The 20,709-nt window shown below is 38.7% G+C and overlaps 1 protein-coding gene across 2 annotated transcripts in view; it reads right to left on the minus strand.

The window, feature by feature from the left end:
- Positions 1 to 20,709, minus strand: part of ADAMTSL1 (ADAMTS like 1) — a 437,788-nt gene that overhangs the window by 206,148 nt on the left and 210,931 nt on the right. For both annotated transcript variants that reach the window (XM_037061917.1, XM_037061916.1), the window contains one exon: positions 18,812 to 18,896. In XM_037061917.1, the coding sequence (XP_036917812.1) occupies positions 18,812 to 18,896 (85 nt within the window). The remainder of the gene's footprint in view (positions 1 to 18,811; positions 18,897 to 20,709) is intronic.

The following is a 20,709-nucleotide window of genomic DNA, read 5'->3' on the forward strand; positions in this document are numbered from 1 at the left end:
TCTCAACCTTTTTCATCCAGACCCCCAAACCTCTCCCCTCTGAGAACCATCAATCTCTTCTTTGTATATTTGAGTACTTTTCTATTTTTCATTTATATTATTCTTTAGATTCCACACTTAAGTGAAATCATATTGTATTTGTCTTTTCTCTGAATGACTTATTTCATTTAGCATAATACCCTCTAGATCCATCCATGCTGTTGCAATGGTAAGATTTCATTCCCTTTTATGGCTGAGTAACATTCCATTGTATATACCCATTACTACTTTTTATCCACTTGCCTACTGATGGGTACTTGCATTGCCTCTGTAGCGTGGCTATTGTAAATAATGATGCAATGAGCATAGGGGTGCATATGTTCTTTTGAATTAGTGTTTCAAATTTCGTCAAATAAACTCCCAGAGGCAGAATCACCGAGTCATAAGGCAGTTCCACTTTTAATTTTTTGAGGAAACTCCATAGTGTTTTCCATAGTGGTCACACCAGTCTGCATTCCCACCAGTTTATAAGGGTTCTCTTTTTTTCACACCTTTGCCCACACTTGTTGTTCGTTGATTTGTTGATGATAGCCATTCTGACAGGTGTGAGATGATACCTTACTCTGGCTTCAATTTGCATGTGTCTGATGATTAGTGACATCGAGCATTTTTCATATGTTTATTTGCTATCTGTATGCCCTCTTTGGAGAAGCGTCTATTCAGATCCTTTGCCCATCTTTTAACTGGATTGTTTGTTTTTTGATATAGAGTTGTATCACTTCATTACAAATTTTGGATACCAACCCCTCATCAAATGTATCACTGGTGAATATATTCTCCCACTGAGTGGATCGTCTTTTCATTTTGTTGATGGTTTCCTTTGCTGTGTAAAACTTTTTAGTTTGATGTAGTCCCATTTGTTCCTTTTTTTCCTTTGTTTCTCTTGCCCTAGGGAATATATCAGGAAAAATATTGCTTCAAGAAACATCTGAGATTTTACTGTCTATATTTTCTTCTAGAATTTTATGGTACTGAGTCTTACATTTAAATCTTTAATCCATTTTGAGATTATTCTTTATATGCTCTCAGAAGGTGGTCTAGTTTCATTTTTTGCATGTGTCTGTCCAAATTAACCAACACCATTTATTGAACAGACTGTTCATGCTACTGTATGTTCTTGCCATCTTTGTCAAATATGATTAACCATACAGGTGTGGGTTTATTTCTGGGCTCCCTATTCTGTTCCATTGATCTATATGTCTGTTTTTATGCCAGTACCATGCTTTTTTGATTACTATGGCCTTGTTCTTGATATCAGGAAGTGTGATTCCTCCAACTTTGTTCCTCCTTCTCAAGATTGCTGTGGCTATTCAGGGCCTTTTGTGGTTCCATATGTTTTTGGATTATTTGACCTAGTTCTGTGAAATATGCCATTGGTATTTTCATAAAAATTGCACAGAATCTATAGATTGTGTTGGGTAGTAAAGCTATTTTAGCAATGGCAATTCTTGCCCTGGCTGGTGTAGCTGAGTTGGTTGGAGCACTGTCCTGTGACCAAAATGTTGTGGGTTCAATTCCTGGTCAAAGAATATACCTAGGGTGCAAATTCCATCCTAGGACTAGATTCATACAACACCCAGTCCTCATGTCTATGGGAGGCAACCAATCCATGTACCTCTCTTGCATCAATGTTTCTCTCTCCCTCTCTTCCTCCCTCTCTGAGAAACCAAAAAAAAAAGTTGAGTGACGATGAAAAAATTTTCTAAAGAAACAATGTTAATTCTTCCTATCCAAGAGCATAGTATAGGCTTCCATTTCTTTGTATCTTCTATTTCTTTCTTCAGTGTCTTATAGTTTTCTGAGTACAGGTCTTTTACTTCCTTGGCTAAATTTATTCCTAGATATTATTTTGATGGAATTATAAATAGAATTGTTTTTTTAAACAATTCATCTTTTTTAACTTTATTTTTATTGTTCACACTATTACAGATGTCCTCATTTCCTCCACTTTGCCCACCTCCACCCAGCCCTTGGCCCACTTCCCTCAGGCCATCATCACACTGTTATTCTTCAGTTAATATATGTTCTTTAGTTAATCCCTCTTAGTTTTTGTTTTTTAAAATATATTTTATTGATTATGCTCTAACAGTTGCACCATTTTCCCCCTTTATTCCCCTCCACCCTGCACCCTTCCTCCCACCTGCATTCCCCTGCCTTAGTTCATGTCCATGGGTCATACATATAAGTTCTTTGGCTTCTACATATCCTTAACTATTATTATTCTCCCCATCTATTTTGTACCTACTATTTAAGCCTCTTATTCCCTGTACCTTTTCCCCTATTCTCCCCCCTCCCCCTCCCTGCTTATAAACATCCATGTGATCTCCATTTCTGTGATTCTGTTCCTGTTGTAGTTGTTTGCTTAGTTTTTATATTTTCAGGTTCAGTTCTTGATAGTTTTGAGTTTGTTGTCCTTTTACTGTTCATAGTTTTTGATCTTCTTTTCCTTAGATAAGTCCCTTTAACATTTCATATTATAAGAGCCTGGTGATGATGAACTCCTTTAACTTGACCTTATCTGGGAAGGACTTTATCTGCCCTTTCATTGTAAATGATAGCTGTGCTGGATAGAGTAACCTTGGATGGAGGTCCTTGCCTTTCATAACTTTGAATATGGCTGTGTAGCCCCTTCTTGCCTGCAAGTTTTATTTTAAGAAATCAGCTGATAGTCTTATGGGCACTCCTTTGTAGGTAACTGTCTCCTTTTCTCTTGCTGCTTTTAAGATTCTCTCCTTATCTTTCATCTTGGGTAATATAATTATGGCGTGCCTTGGTGTGTATTTCCTTGGGTCCAACTTCTTTGGGACTCTCTGAGCTTCCTGCACTTCCTGGAAGTGTATTTCCTTTGGCAGATTGGGGAGTTTTCCTTCATTATGTTCAAATAAATTTCCAAGTTCTTGCTCTTTCTCTTCTCCTTCTGGCACCCCTATGATTCAGATGTTGGAATTTTTAGTTGTCCTGGAGGTTCCTAAGCCTTTCCTCATTTTTTTGAATTTTTGATTCTGTTCTGGTTGAATGTTTATTTCTTCCTTCTGGTCCAAACCATTGATTTCAGTTCCAGTTTTCTTTTTGTCACTGTTGGTTCTTTGTGCATTCTCCTATATTTCACTTTCATAGCTTTTACTCTTTCCTCTATTTTGCAAACCATATTCAACCATTTCTGTGAGCATCCTGATCACCAGATCACCAGTGTTTTCAACTGTACATCTGATAGGTTGGCTATCTCTTCATTGCTTAGTTGCATATTCTGGAGCTTAGATCTGCTCTTTCATTTGGGCCATATTTTTTTTGTCTTTGTGTTCCTGTTATGTAGGAAGGGGTGGAACCTTAGGTATTTGCCAAGGCAGGGCAACCCATGTTGCTGCATTGTGGTGCTATGTGAGGGGGAGGGGTCCAAAAGGGAACAATGCCACTTGCTGGGCTCTTGCAGGCTTTCAGTGACTTCCTCTGCTATCCATAAGCAAATTGGGTCCTTCTGACGTTGATTCCGAGGTGTGTGGGTTTGCATATGTTTTAGGACCCTGTGGGTCCCTCCAATGAACACTTCTCTGCAGCTGGGAGTTTTTCCCACTGCTGCAATCCCCACAGATTTTTTGAGTCAAAGATATTGAGGCTGTATTTCCCATGCTGGAACCCTGGGTTGCGCAATCTGTCTTACTCCCCAGTTGTTCTGCCTAGTTTATCTGCACACAAATGTGGGACCACCTGGTGTGTAAGCCACCACCTTACTTTCCCTGGTCCTCCAGCCACCACCCTGCCACAAGTCCTCTCCTCGGCTGCCCATGTCTGCCCTTCCTACCAGTCTGGATGATGTTTCTTCTTTAATTCCTTGGTTGTTAGACTGCCATACAGTTTGATTTCCTGGCAGTTCTGGTTGTTTTTTGTTTTTAAATTTGTTTTTGTCCTTCTTTTGATTGTGTGAGGGGGGACAGGGTATGTACCTATGCCTCCATCTTAGCTAGAAGTCTTGTTTCCATTTCTGATAGTTCATTAGTGGTGTATAAAAATGAAACTGATTTCTGGGTATTTATTTTGTTTACTGCTACTTTAGTGAATTCATTGATCAGTTCTAATATTGTTTTAGTGAAATCTTTAGAGTTCTCTATATACAGTATCATGACATGTAAAAATAAAGACTGTTTTGCCTTTTCTTTCTAATTTGAATATCTTTTATTTCTTCTTCTTGTCTGATTGCTGTGTCTAGGACTTCCAGTACTATGTTGAGTAAGTATGGTGAAAGTGGACATTCATCCCTGTCTTGTTCCTGATCTTAAGAGAAATGCTTCTAGTTTTTTTCTCATTGAGAAAGATGTTAGCTGTGGGTTCTCATATATAGCCTTTATTATGTTGTATATGTTCCCTTTATTTCCACTTTGCTGATGGTTTTTATGATAAATAGGTGCTGAATTTTACCAAATGTTTTTTGTAGCTATTGATATGATTATATGATTTTTATCTTTCATTTTTTAATGTAGTATATACCTTTAATTGATTGTGGATATTGTACCAACCTTGCATCCCAAGAATAAATCTCACTTGATCATGTTGTGTGATCGTATTACTGGATTAAGTTTGCTAATATTTTGTTGAGGAATTTTGCATCTATGTTCATCAGAGATAGCGGCCTAAAATTTTTTTTCTTGGTAGTGTATCTATCTGGTTTTGGAATTGGGATACTGCTGGCCTTATAAAATGAGCTTGAGAGTCTTTTCTTGTCTTGAATTTTTTCGAATAGTTTGAGAATAGGTGTTAATTCTTTTTGAATGTTGGTAAAATTTACCCATGAATCCATCTGGTCCAGGACTTTTGTCTGTTAGACGTTTTTTGATTACTGATTCAATTTCATTAGTTTGAATGGGTCTGTTCAGATTTTCTGTTTCTTCTTGACTTGATTTTGAGACAATGTATGTTTTTAGGAATTTATCAGTCTTTTCCAGATTGTCCAGATTGTTAGCAGTTGTTCATATTATTAAAAAAATCCTTTGTGTTTCTGTGGTGTCAGTTTTACTTCCCTTCTTTTACTTCTCATTTTATTTATTTGAGTCCTATCTCTTTTTTTTTTCTTGGTGGGTCTAGTTTAAAGTTTGTTAATCTTGATTATCTTTTCAAAGAACCAGCTCTTCATTTCATTGATGTTTTGTATTTTTTTTAAGACTCTATTTCATTTATTTCTACTATGATCTTTACTATTTCCTTTCTTCTACTCACTTTGGGCCTTGTTTATTATTTCCTTTCTAGGTCCTTTAAGTGTAAGGTTAGATTATTTATTTGAGGTGTTTTCTTGTTGTTGTTTCTTGAGTTAGGCCTGTAATGTTATGAATTTCCCTCTTAGGAATGATTCCATTGTGTCCCATAGATTTTGGGTTGTGTGTTTTCATTTTCAGTTGTTTCAAGGTATCTTTTGATTTCTTTCTTGCTCTCATTGTTAACCTACTCATCATTTAGTAACATGTTATATAGCCTACATGTGTTTGTGTGTTTTTCAGTTTTATTTTTCCCTGTGATTGATTTCTAGTTTTATACCATTATAGTGAGAAAAGATGCTTGATATAATTTCTGTCTTCTTATATGTGTTGAGACTTTGTGTTCTAACATGTATCTATCCCAGAAAATATTCCATTTGCACTTGAAAAGAATGTGTATTTGCTGCTTTGGGGTGAAATGCTCTGAAGATATCAATTAAATTGATCTGATTTAATGTGTCATTCGAGGCCACTGTTTCCTGGTTGATTTTTCTGTATAGAAGATCCACTGATGTCAAAAAGATATTAAAATCCCCTACTATGACTGTATTGCTGTTGATATCTCCATTTATGTGCATCAAAATTTGCTTTATGTATTTAAGAGCTCCTATGTTGGGTGCATAGATGTTGTCAGTGGTTATATCCTCTTCCTGGATTAATTCCTTTATCATTATATAGTGTTCATTTGTTATTATAGCCTTTGTTTTTTAATAATATATTTTATTGATTATGCCATTACAGTTGTCCCATTTCTCAACTCATTCCCCTCCACCCTGCACACCCCTTCCCACCCACATTCCCCCCCTTTAGTTCATGTCCATGTGTCGTAAGTTCTTTAGCTTCTACATTTCCCACACTATTCTTGCCCTCCCCCTATTTTCTCCCCACCATCTATGCTACTTATTCTCTGTACCTTTCCCCCCATCTCCTCCCCCCACTCCCCTGTTGCTAACCCTCCATGTGATCTCCATTTCTGTGGCTCTGCTCCTGTTTTAGGTGTCTGCTTAGTTTGCTTTTGTTTTAGGTGGGGTTGTTAATAACTGTGAGTTTGCTGTCCTTTCACTGTTCATATTTTTATCTTCTTTTTCTTAGATAAGTCCCTTTAACATTTCATATAGTAAGGGCTTGGTGATGATGAACTCCTTGAATTTGACCTAATCTGAGAAGCACTTTATCTGCCCTTCCATTCTAAATGAAAGCTTTGCTGGATAGAGCAATCTTGGATGTAGGTCCTTGCCTTTCACGACTTGAAATACTTCTTTCCAGCCTCTTCTTGCCTGTAAGGTCTTTTTTGAGAAACCCACTGACAGTCTGATGAGAACTCCTTTGTGGCAACTGTCCCCTTATCTCTTGCTGCTTCTAGGATTCTCTCCTTCATTTTTATCTTAGGTAATATAATTATGATATGCCTTGGTGTGTTCCTCCTTGGGTCAACCTTCTTTGGGACTCTCTGAGCTTCCTGGACTTCCTGGAAGTCTATTTCTTTTGCCGGACTGGGGAAGTTCTCCTTTATTATTTGTTCAAATAAGTTTCCCACTTGTTGCTTTTCCTCTTCCCCTTCTGGGACCCCTATAATTCAGATTTTGGAGCGTTTAAAGATGTTCTGGAGGTTCCTAAGCCTCTCCTCATTTTTCAAATTCTGGTTTCTTCCTTCTTTTCTGTTTGGTTGTTTCTTTCTTCTTTCTGGTCCACTCCGTTGATTTTAGTCCCAGTTTTTTTTTGTCATCACTATTGGTTCCCTGAACATTTTCCTTCATTTCACTTAGTGTAGCCTTCATTTTTTCATCTAATTTGTGAAAAAAATCAACCAATTCTGCGAGCATCCTGATCACCAGTGTTTTTTTATTTTTAAAGCATTTTAAAAAATTTAATTATTGTTCAAGTAGTTTTCTGTCTTTTACTCCCATCCCAGCCCACCCCCCAAGTGCTCCCCACCTCCCTCCCATTTCCACCCCCCTTAGTTTTTGTCTATGTGTCCTTTATACTTGTTCCTATGAATCCTTCCCCTAAAATTCTTTTCCCCTAAAATTCTCTCCCCTCTCCCCTCTCCCCTCTGGTCCCTGTCAGCCTGTTCTCTATTTCAGTGTCTTTGGTTATATTTTGCTTGCTTGTTTGTTTTGTTGTTTAGCTTCCTGTTAAAGGTGAGATCATATGGTATTTGTGTTTCACCACCTGTCTTATTTCACTCAGCATAATGCTTTCCAGGTCCATCCATGCTGTTGCAAAGGGTAGTAGCTCCTTCTTTCTTTCTGCTGCATAGAATTCCATTGTGTAAATGTACCATAGTTTTTGGATCCATTCATTTACTGACGAGCACCTAGGTTGCTTCCAACTCTTGGCTATTGTAAATTGTGCTGCTATGAACATTGGGGTGCATAGGTTCTTTTGGATTGGTGTTTCAGTGTCCTTAGGATATAATCCTAGCAGTGGAATTGCTGGGTCAAAGGGCATTTTCATTTTTAGTTTTCTTAGAAAATTCCATACTGTTTTCCATAGTGGTTGTACCAGTCTGCAACCCCACCAACAGTGCACTAGGGTCCCCTTTTCCCCACAACCTCTCTGACATTTCCCTTTTCTCCCCATTTTCTCCAACACTTGTTTGTTGCTTTGTCTATGATGGCCATTCTGACCAGTGTAAAGTGGTATCTCACTGTGGTTTTAATTTGCATCTCTCTGATAGCTAGTAATATTGAGCATCTTTTCATGTGTCTGGATCCTCTGTATGTCCTCCTTGGAGAAGTGTCTTTTTCAAGTCCTTTGCCCATTTTTTAATTGGGTTGCTTGTCTTCGTAGAGTGAGTCGTGTGAGTTCTTTGTATATTTTGGAGATTAAGGCTTTGTCTGAGGTATCATTGGCAAATATGTTTTCCAATAGAGTTGGTTCTCTTTTTATCTTAATGCTGTTTTCTTTAGCCATGCAGAAGCTTTTTATTTTGATGAGATCCCATTTGTTTATTCTTTCCTCTATGTCCTTGCTCTAGGGGACATATCAGTAAATATGTTGCTGCATGAAATATCTGAGATTTTCCTGCCAATGTTCTCCTCTAGGATCTTTTTTTTTTTTAAAGATTTATTTATTTATCTTTTAGAGGGAAAGGAGAGAGGGAGAGAAACATCAATGTATGGTTGCCTTCTGTGCGTCCTCTGCTGGTAGTTAGCCTGCAAGGAACCGTCCTGCAACCGAGGCATGTTCCCTGACTGGGAATCGAACCGCGATCGTCTGGTTCGCAGGCCCGTGCTCAATCCATTGAGCTACGCCAGCCAGGGCTCTCTAGGATCTTAATGGTGTCTTGGCTTCTATTTAAGTCTTTTATCCACCTTGAATTTATTTTGGTATATGGTGTAAGTTGGTGCTCAAGTTTCATGTTTGTGCATGTAGCTGTCCAGTTCGATCGCTAGTGTTCCGATCTGTGCATCTGATACATTGGCTATCTCTTGGTCACTTAAAAGTATTGGCTCCCGGGCTTTGATTTGTTCTTTCATTTGAGGCAGAATTTTTTTGTCTTGCCGTACCTGTTACATAGTGAGGGATGGAGCCTTAGGTGTTCACCAGGGTGGGGCAACCCAGTGGCTCGATTGCGATGCTGTATGTGGGGCAGGGTCAGAGAGGGAACAATGACACTTGCTTTGCTTGTATTTCAGTTCATTCTGCTGCTTCCCCCAAGCAAACTGGGCCCTTCTGGTTCTGATTCCTGTGTGGGTGGGTTTGTGTATGTTCTAGAACCCAGTGGGTCTCTCCAACGAGTTCTCCTGTGAGGCTGGGAGTCTCTCCCAGCACCTCAGCTCCCACAAGTGTTTTCAATTGATGCTTTTAAGTGTTATTTCCTGGCATTGAGGTCCTACGTTGCAAGGTCTGTCTTGCTTCCGGTTTTTGCCTGGTTTATCTGCATGTGAATGTGTGAACCAGTCAGCCAGCAGTCTTGCGTGCCTCACTGGGTCTGCTTGTTTCCTCCCTGTGCCCGGGTCTGCCAGCCACTGCTTTTTCCTGCCAAGACCCCTCTCTGCTGGCTGCTGACTTTGCCCCTCTTACTGGTCTGGATGAATGGTTGTCGACTTGCATACAGTTCAATTTTATGTCTGTTCTCATTGTGTTTTTGTTTCTAAATCTTTGCTGTCCTAAATTTTGGTTGTGCGAGGAGGCACAGTGTTTCCAACTATGCCTCCATCTTGGCTGGAAGTCTTTGGTTTAAAATCTATTTTTTCTAAGTATTACTGCCCCAGCTTTTTCCTCCTCTTTCCATTTGCATGCCTGTGTGTGTTTTTCATTCAATATTGGGTCTCTTGTGGACAGAATATATATGGGTTTTGTTTTCTTATCCATTCATCTATTCAATGACTTTTGACTGGAGTATTTAAGACATTTACATTTAAAGTCAGTATTGATAGGTATGTATTTGTTGTCATTATATTCTCAATAACTATATTCCTATTTTTCTTTCTTCTTCTTAAAGAAGACCCTTTAACATTTCTTGTAATACTGGTTTGGTGTAAATGAATTCCTTCAGGTTTCTTTTGTCTGGGAAGCTCTTCTCCTTCAATTTATTCATTTTCTTTTTAAAAGGTATTTTATTGTTTATGCTATTACAGTTGGTCCACTCCCCCCCCCCCCCCTTTATTCCCTCCACCCTATCCTTAACCAGCATTGAGAAAAGGAGCTGGTCAGCAAAAGGCTCAAGGAACCCCAATATCTGCCTTAGCCTGCTTCTGCTTGCTGGCTGCCTTTTAGGCCCAGTCACTGAAAGAACCTCTGGTGAATGTAGAGTTGCATGAGGTAGGCTCTCAGTGAGTCACCAGTTAGAGGTAAGTGGTGTTCACCAGACTGATACAGGTTCAAACTCACTGCCACTCAGCAAAAGTTCCAGGGTGTATCAAAGCTAGCTGCCACCCATTGGGTACCTGCAGACTTTGTGGTGGTACGGGGTCTCAGAGAGTTGTCAGGGTGAGGCCAGCAGAGTTTATCAGGCCCAGACAGAGCAAGATTTGGCTGTGTGAAGGAAGGGCTCTGTATCAGTTGGGTGTGTGAGGGATAAATGGCCCTGGTCTAGAGCCATACAACTCAATCTGTTGTGGATTCTCTCCAGACCTCCTAGAAGGCCTGAGCTTAACTGGGCAGGGCCACCATGTATCTGTAGGGTGGAGCTAGCTAGAGGATCATCAGTGAGGGGCAGGCGCTGATCAGGGTCACAGAGGCAGTGGATTGCCTCTGCTCCAGAACCACACACCTCAGTCACTGACGCCCCCTTAATCTGCCTGGATTTATACATCTCGAACCCAGGCAGCTGACTCCTTGGTGGGGTTTGAGTTTCCCAGAGTGGGGAGCACAGAGAGCCTGCGGGTGGGGCCATTGCCTTCCCCCAGGCTGATGCTGTAAGGAGGGGGAATGCTCTGCTCAAGAAAGACAGTGTCTGTGGTGTGGGAGAGGGAGTCAGCAGAGGGACCTGGGCAGCTGTCCCTTCAGCTCTCTCCCTGAAGTCACAAACCCCAGGGTCTCCTCACAGAACTCTAGTCCACTCCACCCTCCCTCCATCAGAGCCCAGGGTGAGTGCCTGTAAATGAAATTTTGTGCACTGGCCCTTTAACAGTGTGCCTGTTTCTCTCCGGCAGACAGAACCTGCCCCTGATTTTCAGTGCCATATGTTATGTGGGCACCTCTTCCCTGTGATGGTGCTCTGGGCTGGGGCTCTCAGTGTGGAGTTGAGACCTCTTGCTCCTCAGGAAGAATATTTGTAGTTGAGATATCCCTTAAAAATCTCAGCTGTTACTTGTGGGAGCAGGGCCAGTCCCTTTTGCATCTCAGCCCTTCTTACCAGTCTCGATGTGGCTTCTCCTATAAATCCTTGGTTATAAGACTTCTGCTCAGCCAGTCTTCAGCTGGTTATGCAGGCTGATTTTCCATATTTTAGTTGTAATTCCAGTTTAGTCCTGGGAGGAGGTGAGGGTAATGTCTAAATCCATATCTTCTAAACCCGTAATGTAGTTTTTTAAAGCATATCATTTCCCCTGACGTTGATTAAAATCTAAAACATTATAAACAATACTTTTAATGAACCATTTCTTCTTGGCATGGAGTGAAATTAGTTTCTTTTGCAATTTCGTAAAGGGTCCTTTCTGTTAATTCAACAAGTTTGGCAAAGCTCTGCAATGAAAAGTTCAGTTCATTAAGAATGACCTTATGGACGTAACATATATTCGTGGTGACAGGGTCCATACTTTATTTTGGCGCACCAGGATCCCATTAATTTGTCTTTGTCATTCTTTAGGGCTAAGCTGAGCAATAGTTCAGATTTAGCTTTCTGAAAGTAGCTAAAGAATGAGCAATAAGTGGAGACAGTAGGAGGGGCTGACAAATTTAGAACTTCTTGGTTCACTTTAAAGGTTTTTCAAATGACTACATAAAAATGGCTCTGTCTGCTCCCTTGGGCTTTTGATCGATTTTTCTGTCTTGGTGCATGCTGGGAGCAATCTGTGGGGATCAACGGTACTTAACTCAGCGTTGAGAGGATGCCTTTCCACTCGAGCATTTTCTAAACTTTCCTTATTAATGTTTATACTTACCTATAGATCCATTTTTATTTTAATAAAGGAAACTAACCTTAGTCCCTTAGAAGAACCTATGGGCTAATTTCAAAGTGTGATCCTTAAAAGTGGGTCTTTAAAGACCCTCAGATATATAAAAGAAAAGCAGGGTGGTGGTATTAGCTGGGGAACCACTAAATAAATTTTGGGTTAAATCGACTATACCTCTCTCTCACATGCCATTACATACAACATGTGTGAAGAAGGTACATCTGCTTTCACTTCATCATTTGTAATTGGTGATTATTACACATTTTTACTGCCTTAAAAGTTCTCTAAGAAGATGATGCTGGAAAGAGCTCAATTATAAGCACAGTTAACACATAGAGACAGCTTCCTGCATGCCAGGCATTTTACATATATTAACTTAATTCTCACACTAAGCCTATCATGAAGGCACTATTATGTTCGTTTCACAAATGAGGAAACTGCAGCCTACAGGGTTAAACGGCTTGCTCAGGGTCCCCTGTCGTTAGTGGGAGATTTGAGGTTAACGCCCAGGCAGTGTGTTACTGAAGCCCATGCTTTTTTTTCAAGCAAATTACTTATTTATTCATAAAATAATTTATGAAGAAAATTATTATATATCTGAATGTTTTAGATATATTACATAAGCTCTTTTTTAAATTTTTTATTAATTTTTTGCGGTGATAATAGGCCTGAAGTACACAGTTCTACGATACATCATCTGCATATTGCATTGTATGGTGACGGCAGGAGTGAGTGACTGTGGGTGGTGGGGCCCACACTTTCACCACTGTGCTCACTGCTGCTCTGCATGCAAGTGTGATCTACCATTAAACTGTGAGTTACTTTGATCCCGGTGGGGCTGTATCCTTGTTTGAGCACACAAATACACAGACTCATCCCTCACCAACTCACAGAGTTGGCAGCTGGGTGTATCTGAAAAAAAAATTCAAATTTTAGGAAAGTATCCACGATCAACAGATAGGTAGGAATCACTGAGGTATCTATGTTGACACAAAATATTTCATCATTTACTATGTAAAAAGATCCAATAATATTTCCTCAAGTGCCAGGCTTGGAATCAAAGTCACATTCAAATAAAGTCTATCACAATCTGCTGAACATCAGTTCACATGACTATCTCTCCTAAGCCCTTTCAGTGTGCATTACATTCTTCTCTCATTTATTTCTCACATGAGTGAATTACCCTGTTCTAGCTTAACTATCCTGATATTTTACCTCAGAAGGACATATTGTAATGAAGATAATTTGAAAGTTCAATAAATAATTTTCTACATTCTTTTTTAAAATGAATAACATGATCATGCTGTGCATACCAAAACGTCAAATGGCATTTCTTAAAAACAACTGGGTCATTTGTTCACCTGTAGATAATTGCCCAACACTCAACACTTCTGTCATAACCTTCTCATTCTGTGGGTAAGAACAGACTCCAGTTCCTTGAGGACAAGGACGATTGGGTTTATTTTTATAGTATCTGCACCTGGCAGAAAGCATGGCAGAGGGCAGGTGACATATGAGCACATTTGGCTTCTTTCATTAGGAGGTGTGAACAATGAGCAGGTCCAGTGACTCTCTTATCTAAAACACATTATCAGCCAGAGAACTTACACTAAGCATACTACGGTTGCAGAGGGTATACTGGATAAGAATGGTTTGAGTAGATGAGGAGGAGGCCAGTAAGGAAGGTATTGGAAGTGAGAGAGGTCACGATGACTGCAGGTGTGAAGGCTGATCATCCTGGCCAGTGGGAGACTCTAGTTCTGCCACTGGTTCTCAAATAAAACGCTTTTGTGTACTTTTATCTTGTAAGTCTAATGCTCAACGCTGTTCTGCTCGAACATCCTTTATATTGATCTAATGATCGGCAAATAGTGTTTAAATTTCTCGATCTTAGGTGAGATGACTCTTGATTCTTAAGAAATATAGATATATGTGTATATATACACACATATACATATACATATATACATACACATACCCACAAGATATTCCTTTTATTTCCAGTGGCCTGAAATTTACAAAGGGCACATATGAATGTAATTCGGGCACCTTGTATTGAGGACATAAACAACAAAACTATCTGATCCATTACTGTTCTTTGATTCCCTAAGTATTCTTTGAGGGAAAAACACGTCATATAATGAACATTTCTAGCCACTTTTTTCTTAAAATATGAATCCACATTTTCAAGCACTTCATTAAGGCATCCATATTCTCAGACAACTTACTGGATATGGATATAAACTAATATAAATATATTTTTAAATATTCTACTAAATACTAAATACTAAATCTAAATACTATTTCCAACGAGGTAAACAAGGCATTTAGTGACTATAGGATCACCGTGGTGACTTATATTAGCTTTTCTTTCTGTACCTAATTCCTTGTGGGTTCTGTTCACACAGAGCCATGACAGGAATTTCCCTTTGCTTCTTACTGAATCAGCCCCATCACTAAGCTGATGCCAGCTGGCATCCAGATATTACTGCTGCTTTCTGACTGCTTGCTCTCCTCCTCCTTCTTCTGTTTTGAAATGGTTTACACCAAGGTTATTTATGGCAATATGTCTAAGGCCTGAGTATTGTGTCAAATCATGAAATGTTTTTTTAACCCTGTAATAAGGTTGTTAACTGAAAATTGAATAAGGTAACTCAAGATATCTTAAATGGAAGGTCAAGGCACAGAGGACCACCCAATCCTACCTTTGAGATAGCGGCACCATTAAGGCTCCCCACCTGTGTGCCAGAATTTGGTGGAGGGATGCTACTTGGTTAAAATGACTCTGCTGGTCATGTAGTACCCAAAGGAATCATCTGTTGCTTGTTTAGAGCTACCCAAGCAGAACTCCCAGCAACTGAAATAAATCTGGGGAGAACCTTGCTACCCTAGATGCCCAGTGAGTCTCAGTTCTCCCTTCCTCTCCCTGGGTGACCTCACTGGCAGAGCAGAAAGTCCGGAAAGAGAGAGGCAGAGCATCTGGGCCATGCAGGCCACACCTTTTCTCTGTGCCCACCTCTCTTAACAGGTGATACTTTCTGGGGCATTGGGCGGCCTTTAAGTGGCCTGAAGAATTAAGGAAATGAATAATTTCCTTTCTATTCCAAGTTAGATCAGGCTTTCGGAGAAGATCAGTTTAACTTCTTATATAGCAATTGTAGATGAGCTGTCTTTACACGTCCTAGGGGTCACCAAAGTATCACTTTTGCTCAAGAAATTAAGCACACAAAGTGTTCATAATGTTCTTGGGGTGGTCAGGATATTGACACATATTTCAACAAAGACTGAAAGGAAAAAAGAGGAGATTGGAAATCAGGTTGATAATTTCTTTAGCATCTACTTGAGTAATAAATTCTTCTACTGCATTGTAGTCCTGACCCCTCACCAAATAAAAACATAATTTTGAAAATTTAAAAAATACCTAGAAAGCAACTCCCATACATTTGTTAGTGGGAGCAGAAGACTGCACTCATTCTGGCATTTAAAGGACTCGTTCTAACCTAACAACACTCTCATCAGCTGGAGGCAAATTCAGAAAGACAGATCAAATAACTGCAGAAGAGAATTCCATTAGTCATTCTCCATCTCCCTCTTTCTAGAGCTAGCAAGGCATGCTCTTTCCTTCAGAAAAATGCAACTCTCCAGAGTCTGATGATTTTTAGTAATATATCTCTAATCATAATTCTTTCTGTGTGAATTGGATAGTAGGGATTTCTATTGATTCCTCAATTGACATCCTTGGAAGCAAGTTGACTTTATTTATTTAGAAGATCGTCTGTGCTTAATCAACTTTATAGGCTAAAGCTCCACATTGCTTAGGTTTGGTTTGAGTTAGATCCTGTTCAATGGAGAGAGACAAAAATCCTTACTTCAACACTTTTTGGTGATGGGTGTTAGGAAAACCTGGTAAAAATATGTGCCAGAATCAAGACAAACCATGGCTGTGAGAAAAAATCAGTTTAGAGGATATGAGTCTCACAAGTGGGCTAGAAAATCAATTTTTATATCAAGAAAATATATTCATCACTATATTCCTACCTTGGTATCACATAAATCAAATAAATCATAGATAAACTAGTTTGTTGCTGAGAAAAAGGCCACCAATATCTAAAAGACTTTCCAAATGAAGCTGCAGGTTTACACAATGAATCTCAATGTATTAAGTACATTACCATAAGGTGACCCAATCTCAATACTGGCCCCAGCCATTCGGAGACGATATCTGTATTTGTATCTTCTGTATAGCACTTAGTTTAGTGAAACAACACCTCCAGTACATACTTCTGTGCTAAAAGCTTTAGTTATTTCTTGGCAGGTCAGTTTTTGGTCTTTAATATCATGGTTTTCTTCTAAACATATTTTACAGTGGTTGCTTTCCAATATATTTTTGGCCAGAGTACTAACCAGTTATTTTTTTTCATCTGGGGGTTACCAAGAATTTCTAATATTCAATAATAGTATCTCCATATGCTAAAAACTCTAAGATACTGATTTCCTACCTTATTTAATGAGACAGGCTAGTGATAATGCTTTTATTTTAAATAGAAGGAAATAAATGATATTCTCTGTTTCACTAGACAACTCTCCATCTTATCTGGAGCCAACATGAGAGACAATAGTTCTGAGCCACTGTCCCTGCTTCTTTGAAGCAGTTCAGAAGTGACAGCCACTGCTAAACATGACCATTTAATCCGAGCAATGTGAGTTGCTCTAGTGGGGGAAGAAAAGGCTTGCTGACAGTATATCATTTTTTCATTATACTATGGAGAATAATTATAGGTTGCTACATACATTTAGAAGCCAGTCTATGTGGTTTTAAAAAAAGAAAGAATTAAGACCATGCAAAATTATGTTTTCTAAATTCAAAATCAATAAAAAATATAATATGACGTGTAAGATTTTGCTAGGGTTCAGTGCACTAAACATGTAAAGTGTATTAAAATGTGGAAACCGTATACCTTTCATTACATTATTCTAAAGCTGTCATTGATTTCATTTTGGTATAAAGGTAATTGTTCTGAGCATAATAGTATACATGTCCTTTACCCAGCACCAGGGCTCCAATTACAACCTACTTCAGTTCAGATTAATCATGCCAAGATGGCCATTCCATTACACCAAGAATAAAATTTAATAATCTAATATATGGCTATAGTTTCAGTGGCTGAAAGTATGTGTTTAACTACTTTAGGAATTTTACTAAGATTAAAGTTAAACATAATGTACTTTAATCAGACTTTTACTGGAAAATACTCATTACAAAATATGGTTGACCGTGGTCTATGTAACGTTCCTGCAGAAGCATTAAGCTCCACTTACAGCTTTCATTTGAGGGGCATCTAATAATGGGGAAGATGTTTATTGATGTAAGATGTTTTGATTTAATTTTAACTTTGTTGTATTATCTAACATCGGTCAAAATACAACAGAGTTATGTTTTAGACCAAACAACAAAATGTAGTGTATGGGGGAACAGAGTTTATTTAGGTAAAATAATACATATTAGGTTTTAAACATAGAAAGAGTAACTGGCTCCAGTTACATGGCATCTTTCTGTGTCTTGACTGGGACCTTAGTGGATTAGTGAGTTAATGCCCGTCTGATACGCTTACTTCCTCTCCAGCAGCAAGGAGGCCTGGCAAGCCAGGCACTGGTGGGAGAGAAGTTTTGTGCCCGCATATATTCATGTGAACATGACACTGCGATCTTTAACCACTGCCTGTCACCCGAAGTTCTGCAATGGTTAGTTATTTTTTAAAAAGGTTTTTCTCACAGAAGTGGAAAAAGGTGCTGGTGTAACTATATAGTACAGAAATAATCTATGTTTTGCTTCTTGTCCTGTTAAGTATGAAACATGTTACCCAATGCCTGAGGCATTTTTCTGTGAAGCCAAGTGACTGAATACTGTTTCTTTACAAATGAGTTTTGGTCAGTGCACCTAGCTGTATTTTGGATTTCTTTTTCAATTCTTGTTGGTTATGGCGTGACTCAGGAACAGGATTTCTGTTCTGGGAAACCATACAACATTTAGATTCAAACAGGATTAATCAGAGAAAATTATAAATTGCCTTTGAATATGTAGATTACATTGTTAATTTATATTTCAAAATGTAGACTATGGGCTGAAGTTGGAAACCATTTCATATCTTACATGCTGTGTTCTGAGCTCCTGGAGGGTGGGTTACACATCACATGCACCAACGCATAGCACAGAGCCTAGTACTAATAGTAAATAAATTAATGTAGGAAATAAGAGAAACGGCTTTGCTCATAAATAAAATTCACCAATAAGTGCATTCCCTTATTTTTTAAAAATGATGTAACAGAGACACCGATCAGTGTTTTTCAGTAGAATCAACATAGAATTATTGATCGATCAGCCAATTAATCTATGTTTGTTTCTTCTTATGAAGCATCTGGAAAATCTGTGCCTAGTCGTGTTACAAATTTCATGGGCTTGATAAGACCGAGCATGTATGAGACCATGATCAAGGAAGGCAAAGACCTGGTATCTATCTGATACCAATTCCAGTAGGAAATTTTGCCCTCAGATACACTTTACTTACCCTTTTACTTTTGTGAGTGGCTATATTGCCAAGCTGAGAGATGAGGAGTGTGAAAAGGTGCCCAGACTTCTACATCAAATCTATGTCATTATCAGATGCAGCCTGGGCCTGCTCACCTTTGGCCTCTTGAAAAAGAGGACATTAGCTTTTGGAGAATAGAGTAGGCATACACCTTCATTTTCTTACTTAAAAACTGAAAAGTGTTTGGAGAGCATTAAAGTTTGAGAAACACTTTGAAACTTTTAAATCCCCCATGTGACAGTTACCAAGCCTCATTTCACCCTGGTAAGAGGACCGTACTTAGTTCAGAACCTATGAAAGCCACAACCAGTGAGACACTGCTTTCTTTAAAGCAATCACCCTCAAAAGCAAAACAACTTGTGGTTTTAAAACTTACGAGGGCTCCTCTGACACAGAAGCTCCTTCTTCTAGCTCTTGAGCTTGTTTGTATCGTGGCCCCCTGGCCTCTACTGGAATTTTCTCTGAGAATTAAATGCATGCACATAAAAGAGAAGAGGTTAGAACCAATTTGGGGTTGCAGGGAAATTCTCCCCCGACACCCTCACCAGTTCTTGATTTTGTGCTACCTATAAGCTCTGTAGATAACTGCAAATAATAAGTTTTTAGGTACATTTCTGCCTCTGATGATAACTATATCAAGAAAACAAAGAATGAGATTTTAATATGTTTAATAAAACTGGTTCCCCTTTTATTATGCTGAAGAGCAAGAAAAAGTCTTTTTATTATGAAAGCTATAACTCTGGGAGCACCAGCTCAATACGTCATGAAAGTGCCTTTTCACTACTTCCTGTTAAAAAGATATAGCAATATTTACCTTTTAAAACAAACACAAAGTATGATAAATTATACTGTGATACTTTCATAGAGTCCAACTCATTTTTCCTTTGACTTTTGGCTGAGTGTGATCTATGCCATACTGCCCAAAACAAACAAACCTGCCACTCTGATATTTACAAAACATTGCTTTAGATATCTGATTCATTCACTATACCACCCTAAGTCTCACTGACAATGGGAATTGAGCAACTGAAGGTCCATAACCCATAATTTGACTTGTTTCACCTATTTATGTAGCTTTGGCCAAACAATTCAGAACAAGCTTCCTAACTACTTCCTGGAAAAAAAGTGTGGAGGAGAAAAAGAAAGAGGTAGGTTATAACTGCTCCTACAGAATTAGCTGCCAGGATTTCCATTCTGGCATATTTTATTAGGGTCATTTGCAGGCATATTTGCTTTATAGTATAAGCCAGTGAAGCTCTATCACCATTTTATAACATATAATTGCAAAGATGAAAGAGATATGTCCATGTATGCACACACCATAGGATTACATGGCATTTTAATGATGTTTAAGTAGAGCCAGACTCACTACTTGGTTGTGAAAATCCAGATTGTATTTTTGACAGTTAACCACAAACTGCTTTTCTTTTTCTGGAGTGGTTTGATAAAGACAGAACTAATGAAATAATTGACTATTTTAAAGTTAAGGGCATCACTTATGTCTTCTATGAATGGCATTTGTTTATAGTCAGAAAACAAAGTGAGTGTGTAATATAAACCTGCCAAAGCCAAAAACATTCACTAACAGTTAGACACGGCAATACGGTACCCACAGATATTCTTTTAGAAGTAGTTCCCCTCTCCCAGTTCCTTGACTCAGTGGCGCCCCTGCTGACAGCACGAGCCATCTCTCTCAGTAGCAAAACATCCAGCTTGCCACCGAGAGTAGGCTTGTCATACTTGACTGTCTGTTGGAATGGAATTGTGTCAGATGTACCAGTGGCCACTTCCTCCCATAATTGAGGATGCTAATGATAGTCCAGATGAAATTTGTGGAAAACTTATTATATGCTAGGTACTCTATTTGTATTATATCTCATTTTAATCTTTACATGATCTCCGAGGGAGTTACTGTTATTATTCCCATTTTACACATGAGGAAAGTGAGGACGAGAGAGAGATATAACACATTAAAATTAACCAGGATTTCTGGTATGCCCTTTTTTTTACATTATTAATTTAGATTTCAAAATGCCATTCACTCTCACGAAGGGCACACTACAACATGATAAAAAGCTATGTTGTGGCTGATTTTTGGAGAAATTTAATGGCTTAAGAAAATAAGTTAAGAAGCAAATAGGAATCATAGTGAATATTAAAAATTGGAGGAAGCTTCTAATAAAAGTACTTCTGAATGGTTTGTAACTTTGGGATTTTCCGTTTCACTGACATAGACTCTAACAATATTAGCAGAGAAATGGGGTTAGTATTTAT

The sequence above is a fragment of the Sturnira hondurensis genome, unplaced genomic scaffold (assembly GCF_014824575.4).
Source record: "Sturnira hondurensis isolate 20B ecotype Veracruz unplaced genomic scaffold, ASM1482457v3 Scaffold0013559, whole genome shotgun sequence".
Lineage (NCBI taxonomy): Eukaryota > Metazoa > Chordata > Mammalia > Chiroptera > Phyllostomidae > Sturnira > Sturnira hondurensis.